The 8,453-nt window shown below is 48.1% G+C and overlaps 1 protein-coding gene across 1 annotated transcript; it reads right to left on the bottom strand.

Annotated features, from left to right (window-relative positions):
• Positions 1-2,620: 2,620 nt before the first annotated feature.
• On the bottom strand, positions 2,621-4,879 carry LOC136472877 (large ribosomal subunit protein eL32z-like). The gene is made up of 4 exons (XM_066470583.1): positions 4,790-4,879; positions 4,574-4,665; positions 3,026-3,207; positions 2,621-2,900 (listed from the first exon to the last, which is right to left on the bottom strand). Exons 2-4 carry the CDS (start codon positions 4,661-4,663, stop codon positions 2,771-2,773), a joined length of 402 nt encoding a protein of 133 aa, XP_066326680.1. The 5' UTR covers positions 4,664-4,665; positions 4,790-4,879; the 3' UTR covers positions 2,621-2,770.
• Between the last annotated feature and the right edge of the window lie 3,574 nt (positions 4,880-8,453).

Here is an 8,453-nt window from a genome sequence, read left to right as displayed (position 1 = left end):
TTGCTGTTCTCGCATGTCGTCGCATCGTCCTATCATCGTCTCTTTGTGCCGTGTAGTAGAATCACAGGTAGTCGTTGCAGGCGATCTCCTCATAAAGATGGCGTCCCCGTCCCCGTCCCCGCGAAAGGTCACAGAGATGGTTTCCTTCCCATCCCCGTCTCCGCACGGGTAATCAATCCCCGCGGGGATCCTAGGGTCCTAGCCACACGCAGCGAAGGTTGCAAGCCAGAATAGTACAGAGACTTTGTGGGCACCGGGCCAGAAAGCCAAAGCAAGCTAGCTGCTAGCGCGCGCGGCGGCGGCGAACAAAGGGATTGGACTGGAAGTTCAGGACAACTCTACAATCCGGGTACCTCCAGGTCAACTTTTCTTTAGAATAGAACGCTTTTCTAGCTCGTGTAATTTCACAGGTACTTCAGGCCCGCCCTAGCAATAGGGAGAGGGTGGCGCGTCCCTCTTCTTTTTATAATCTTTATCACTAGAAATGGGCTTGCCTTCTTGGGATAAATAGTTAGTTATACTAGTTCGATTCGACCTTAGGGATAGAGAACCTCTCTGAAATCAAGGCTTCTCTCTCCCTTTGGTCTCTGGATACATTATTTCCATCGCTCTGCTAGATGATTTGGATTGAAAAAACGATCTAAATGTAAAGAAATAGGCTCTTTATCAAAAGATATCGCCATCAATTGCCCATATCCGTCCGGTTCGTTTGTTCGCACGTACTAGACATGCCAGTTCGTTAGCACGTTCCAGCTCGCCTAACTAGCTAGTTAGCGTACTTTTCCTCGACGGAAAGGGGTCATTCCTCTACGCAACCACTTCTTTTCATTCCTAGCCAGACCTACGGGATATCTCTACTCTCGTAGCACGTACCAGCTTGCCTAACTAGCTAGTCCTGTCCTTTAATAGTAGAGGTTAATCCTACAAAGGCTTTTTATAGAACAACCATCGATTATCAGTGAGATGGACTTATGATCCAACTGAAGTTGTTCTTGGAGCGGGAGGCTGCAGCAGAGGCCGAGAGGCAGCCTCGGTGCGGCAGGCACTGTGCGAGATGGAATGGAACGATTACGATGGGTCACGCTCACACAGGCACTGTACAGGCCGGGACCACAGGAGGTCCGAGTCCGAGGGTGGATGACCGACCAGTGAGGGGGCCGACGCTCGCTTGGGCCGTCCTAGCCTGTAGGGCAAGCTGACCATCGACCAATGCTGTTTCTAGTGCTGGGCCGTGGAAAGCCCAAACCAAAGCTACCGCTGGTGGAATGGTACCACATGTAGGCCTCTTAATAGGTTAAAGCCCATCACTTACCTTGCATCTTCTTCATACACCCTTCGATCTTGAGATACCCCCAAAATGATTAAGCCATTAACATGAACTTCAAACTCCAAAAATACGTGGGTTTACTGCAAGAACCCATTAGCTTGAGATGTTTCAAGCTTCGTCGTATACCTCAGGCTCATGAATAAGCTCGAAGGCCGATCTCCCACCACAAACTGTTCCAGTCCGAGCTATTATAGGTGGGAACTTTCCCACAACCTGGCGAAACATCCCCAAGCCTTCTTCTCCATCACCCCACTCTCTATTGATCTCTCCGAGAGCTCTATCCCTATGTATGGTACTAACCACTATATTTGAGCTACCTTGTATCTTCATATACCCTTCTATCTTAAGGTACCCCAAAATGCTTAAGCCATCAACATGAAACTCAAGCTCCAAAGTATGTGGGTTTACTACAAGAACCCATAAGATTGAGATATTTTGTTGAAGCATCCCCAAGCCTTCTTATCCATCACCTCGCTCTCTATTGATCTCCCCCAAAACTCTATCCCTATCGATGGCCCTAACCACAATGTCTGAGCTAAAGACAATGTCTGAGCTAAAGCTTCGTGTATGACGAATCCAACACTATATGACGAATCCAACACTATAAGTTCTCTCGTTCATACAAAACCAAAACAACCAACAATGTCCAAATCGATAGATGGAGGTGCTCGGAATCATTTATAGTCGACGACTGGAATCGTTTATAGTCGGAGGTGCTCGGAATCATTTATAGTCGACGACTGGAATCGTTTATAGTCGGCGACCACGAGTAGGAAGGCTCACCGGTAGACACTTCATTTGTATGCATGATCTTGCAAAAATTCATATAAACTCCAAAAATTGTGAAACAATACAATTTCTTAAGATGTCTTCCACCTTCTAAAATTGTGGTTGCATCACAGTTATATTTATATTTTTAACTACAATTGTAAATAATTTTCCCGGCTAATTTCACAACTAATTCTCTATCTAGTTTTAAAAATCACGAAACCAATTTTATGATTTTCCTTTTAGCATATACTACATGGCAAAAAAGTATCTGTTTTCAGTACCTGCGACAGCAATATTTAGTTGCTGCCGATATTGCATATGAGCAGGTGTCTGCTATTCAGTTGTGTTGCTGCGACAATGCATATAAGCATGTGCCAAACTTCTCAAGCAACCAAACTCCAAACCCTTGGGTAGCCATATATAGGCCCATTCTAGCAATTACTAAAGCATAGCCTAGCTAAAAATAAGCTAAACCACTTCATATTATCAACCAATGCCAGGATGACTGGTACGACAACAATGAAGCCATGCAATGCAGATAATTAAGATAGTCGCTACTGGTAGCAAAAAGGTAGGAATAACTGGTATTCTCAGTACTAAGACACAAAACATAATAGTTTCCTACAGATGGGAATGACAAGATCCAGTACGTCCTTATGACAAGAATCCAGACTACTCATCCTCCTGGCTGCGGAGCCTAGCAAGCTTGTTGGTGACCACAATGTCGAGCTGCGCGGCACGCTCAACAATCTCCTTGCGCTTCTTGGTGGAGACATTGTGGGCGATCTCGGCACAGTAGGTCCTATGTGTGCAAGGGAAGGGAGCATTATACATCGGTAAAAGGAACTTGATTACATACACACAAACAGATCAGAATCAGCAGGCATTGTTAATGACAAAAGCCTCATCTGCAATGTAAATCAATACCTGTTGTGCATCATGAGCAACTCCAGCTCAGAAACGTTGTGCACCACAAACTTCTTGAACTTGTTGGGGAGATAGTGCCTGGTTGACTTGTCAGAACCGTACCCAATGTTGGGCATCAAGGTGCATCCCTTGAACTTCCTCCTGACACGGGAGTCAATACCCTTTGGCCTGCGCCAGCTTGGCTGTACAAAGAATCAACACCAAAATTAGTCTATGGAGGGAGATAAATACAAAGATAGTGGGGTAAAAAAAATCACTCTCAAGAGATGCCTGCAAGTAATTGGCATACTAAATACTAAACAAATTGAAGAATTGAGAACTCTAGCTAGCAGAACTAATCCAATCCATAATGGTCTACCAAAAACTACAACGTTTTCACAATTTGACTAACCATGCATCAGTAGATTCATATAAGAGGAATATCACAAGAACGAGCCATCCAGATAATAAGCAAACCAGCTTCAAAATTGAGTTCAAACATGAAACAATTGAAATTCCATGTTATAAAAATACTGAACTAGAAGCTAAACAGACAGAACAAAATGATATCCAGTACCAATGAAGAATACCTTAATAATTATTAAAATACTAACACTGTGATATGATACAAGATAAAAGTACTATGTATTAAGTGAAAGATCAATCTGGTAGTGCAGTGCATTGTGGAGTCCTAAGTCAAGCTAATAATATGAGGAGAGGTAGAGGAAGACCAAAATTGACATGGGGGGAGGCAATAAAAAGAGATTTGAAAGCTTGGGATATACCTAGAGATCTATGTTTGAATATGAGTACTTGGAAAGCAGCTATTGAAGTGCCTGAACCGTGACTTGGGGCTCTTGGTGGGTTTCAACTCTAGCCTACCCCAATTTGCTTGGGACTGAAAGGCTATGTTGTTGTTGTTGTTGTCTATATACCGCGCTCTGAAAACCATAAACCAATAACTGACTGTCTCAATCAAACAAATTTTCAAATGATACCACTTTCATAAAAGGTGCTGTTACAAAATTGACATTTATGCAACCATGGTTAACTTTACTAGTAGATGAGCCCAATAGAAAACAATGCCCAAGTATCCAAGTATCTATGCTGCTATATGTTTAACCCTGGGAGAACAAATACACTTCTTCAACCCAAACAGAAGCAGTGTAGAACTTTCGAGTATTCAGGAGGTTCAATGTTTCAGTTTGAAGCACTTGTAGTCTAGATAACACAAATTTGCTGTCACCAAGCATCAACATACCATTACAGAAAACTATATCTGCTAATTACAAGGACAAGCTGTTCGGATCTAGGTTCGATTAAACCAGCGTATGTAGCTAATTCCAATTACAGATATTAACGGGGCAGATCTATGCACGATTAAACCACGCACGTATCATAAGGAACAAATCCTCGGGATAAATACTGTATCCATACATCATGTGTTAAGCCAATCACAAAGCAACTCAAGAATATCGCTGCTGTGCAAACTATGGAGCACACAGATCCGGCCTCGAAGTCGAAGAACACAGTCCATTCCAGAGATGAAAAGAGGGTGAAGCTTCAAACCTTAAGGCACTTGTAGCGGTCGAGGTGGGGCCTCTTGAACTGCTTGACCCGCTTCTTCACGATCTTCTTCGTCAGCAGCGGCACCGCCATCTCTGCTCCGTCACCGATCACCGACAAGCAACAGCAAACACGCAGACGTGAGGCGAGGAACAAACAACGAGAAGAGGAACAAGAAAACCAGCAGAAGACTTTCGCCGACGAGGAGGCGGTAGTCACCTTCGGATCGGAGCGCACCGAGATGCGGAGGAAGCGAGCGAGCGGGCGAGGCGCGAGGGGTTCCGTGGTGGCGCGGGGGGTTCTTATACGGGCAAAAACCCTAGCGAGGAGAGACTGATCGGATGGACGGCTGGGATGTGCGTTGTTGTAGCCCGACGGTTGGATCGGGGTGGATGGGCTCCTATGCTATTGGGCCTCAGTTTTCTGAAAATGTCAGCTACCCAGAGAATTAGAGGTCCAGTTGAGTCCTTGGGCTGTGTCTGCTTTAAATGGCTCCTTTATGTGATTAAGCCAGGTCCGGCCCAAACTGTGACATCTCCTTACATTCTTGCTGCTTTCATACTAGACGAGGACTTCGAGAACTGAGTGTTGTAACGATTTTTCAAAGGAAAACAGAGAATGCCATTATTAAGTAGTAGTAGTTCAAAAAAAAAACAATATTAAGATCTCAAGTTCACTGAAAATGGATATACTTTTCAGGCTTACTTGGTTACTTACAAGATTTCGTTTACAAGATCCAGTGCTTTGGCACATCACTTATTACTGGTCATTTGGACAGCTAGAACGGATCCGTTTCTCAAGAGAATGGCAATAATCTGTCCAAAGGCTCGAGAGATTCGGAGTCAGAACGTTTCACACTTCCTTCGTTGGAGTTCAAATCAACTGGAGGTTGGATTCGTCTCTCCCCTTTTACAATGGTGGTCATACTTTTTAGTTAGTCCTTTTAAAATACAACACATTAAAATTGGTTATTTTTAAGTTGTTCCTCGCCTAAAAAAATTCTAAACTTTTTTGAAGCATATCTTAATTTATATGATTTTTTATAAGAAGATATTTATTTGGAAATCAAAATCCAGCCTAACAGTCAATCAATTTTAAGGAGAAATTCTATACGACACTCTGGTGTTTCGGCTCCTGGCGACACGCGAATTTGAGACCGTCCGATATCTGACACGAAAACACATCATCGACTGCTCCTCCTGCGGATAAGCTCGCATCATCGGCTGCTCCTGCGGATGCTCGACCAGGCCGTCTGCCGTGGTGTCGCCATGGCGAGCTAGCCCTCCGCCGCTACCCCCGCTGCCCCAGGCCGGACCTCCGCCGCCGCGCCTGCAGCCGCCAGGCCAGCCATCCGCTGCCGCCCCAAGGCTTGCCGCGGCTCCATGCCCCTGGCGTCTGGCCGAGCCCGCGCGCCGCCGGCCGCGGCACAGACAGGCCCCCACGGCCTGGTGCTCTACTCGTCGGCAATTTGTGTGAAGAGTTTGTAATTTTTTTTTTAAAATGTCAATAATTTGTGAACAGTTTAACGTATATTTGTCTGATATCTGCAATCTATAGAAATAATTTGTAAAAATTTTCTGAAAAATTTGGCATATATTTCTATGAGATCGTCTTATCCCCAAATTACATCCCTCTATTCAATAAATTACACCGAAGAAATGAATGTAAATAGTGTAACTATAGTTAAAACACAGTGTAAATACATGGAAAAAATCAGGCGCTAGGAACTTTTAAAACACTCAGTTGTTGGTTAGACAGGTCCTGTCGGATATCTATACCCGGATATCCTAGCCAAAGGATTAATGAGCGTCACGTCGGCTCATCCGATGGTTAAGGACGCAACTGCGGCCTCGTCCGACCCCCAGGGGCCGGGCCACACCTCGTACGACTCTGAGGACGAGGTTTCCGCCTTGTTCGACCCCAAGGCGTGGGCTCCGACTCCGAGGACGAGGTTTCCGTCTCGTCCGACCCCAAGGAGTGCGCTCCGACTCCTCTGACCCCAGGGCGCGAGCTCAGACTCGTCCGATCCCACGGGGAGGGCTCCGCCTCGTCCGACCCCCGAGCGTCGAATTCCGTCTCACCCGGCCGCCAGGGCGAGATTTCCGCCTCGCCAATTCCCTGAGGTCGGATTTGCTATTGGACAAAAGCAGTGGCCCAGGGTGGGACCCGAACCGCTTCAACCACTACGGCGTGGAGGCGCACGCCTGGGAGCACGTCTCGGCCACGTCCTGATGCGACTAGCGGTCGCATCAGGCCATGCTAGGAGACTCACGTCGCCCACCGCGTCAACAAGCCAGCACTGTGCTGCCAACTCCCTGCCTGACCACCGTCCAACGTTAGTCGACCGGCGTCAGTTGATTAGCACTGTACCACCAGCCCCCCGTATGGCCTCTGTCACGGGACCCTTTGACCATTCCGTCCGCTCGGATGGGATGGAAGACAAGAATGGCGCACGACGCCAGCACGTGTGCTGCAGCGGCCAACAGGACCCCGGTGCGACGCCGCTGCCACCACGATCTACAGGGTCAGCGGGACCCACGCGAAGAGGAGGACGGCACACCCCCGAGAACCTTATTTTTCTTTCTTTTTTTCCTCTTCCCTTCTCTCGGTCTCTGGTATCCTCTTCTCTCCCCTTGGTCTATAAAAAGGAAGGCAGGGCACCATTCAGAAAGGGAGATCGATCAACCGATAGATCGAGTAGTAGAAGCATCAAGCAATCGAACCACATAGACTTGGGAGCTCCTTCCTCTCCCGCCAGTTTGTAACCCCCTACTACAAACTCAGTGCTGGTAACACGAGCAGCCCGAAACTAGACGTAGGAACATTTGACCCGAACTAGTATAATTCTCGTGTCCTCTTAGCACACCATCGGGGTCAGACGTGTAATATATAAATTTACTAGTCGGTTGTTCGAAATACCGACAGTTGGCGCGCCAAGTAGGGGCTCTTTGCGCGTCACGTCGACACCACTAGGCCGTGGATGGATAACCACGGTACGAGCTGGGTCGCGGGCACGCACATGCGTTTTGGGAGCCTAGACTTCATCGCCTCCATGGAGGGAGAACTGGCGCGGGCTAACGGCCCCGCCACACCACCTTAGACTTTCAGTCTTGATGCGGTCATCGAGACCCTCGGGGAGCTATGGCTGCACACCCCGGGTACCCACGCTCCCGAGAGTGACCTACGTCCATCCACCGTGAACAGTGAGTTCATGGGTGTGACAGATTACATTTCGGAGTCCTTCTACGACCTGATCGCGAAAGGCTCCAAGACCATCTCCGATTCTGACTCTAGCGGGGGGAGCCACCACCCCTCGCATGAGTGCTTTGTGGCGGAAATCCACGATGTGCACGACGAAGGTGTCCACGGTGGGGAAGCCACTCCCCCAAATGGCCAGGACGATGAGGCCGAGGGGGACGCAAGGGCCCCACACGTGGAGCAGTGCGGGCACGGTAGAAGGAGCTCGAGGACGCGTGGCTCTAGCTGGAGCACGAGCAAGTGGAGCTCGAGCACAAGATCGCTCACCGCGTGGACGGTGGGCACGCACGTGTCGTGGCCCATCGAGGACGACGATGGCCTCCCACACTTCACCTACGCCAGTAAGAACATAGCCACCGTGACGGCTATGATCCAAGGCATGCCAGAGCACGCAATGCCCGATGAGCACCGAGCTCATCGAGAGATACGCTCATTGCTTAAGTGAGCAGTGGTGCAGCAGGCAGAGAGCTCGATGTCTCGGCGACACGAGCTCGATATCAACCAGCGCACGTCCTCGACACATCATGCCAGTGACGTATCCGTCCACTAGGTGCCATCACCGTAGGGCGGCGGAAGGCCCACCATGGCCCTGATCTAAGGGCGTCTCAGCCGCGACCATGATGCT

The sequence above is a fragment of the Miscanthus floridulus genome, chromosome 8, assembly GCF_019320115.1.
Source record: "Miscanthus floridulus cultivar M001 chromosome 8, ASM1932011v1, whole genome shotgun sequence".
NCBI lineage: Eukaryota > Viridiplantae > Streptophyta > Magnoliopsida > Poales > Poaceae > Miscanthus > Miscanthus floridulus.
Note: the sequence above shows the minus strand (reverse complement) of the source record. Positions and strands in the feature narration are given on the sequence as shown.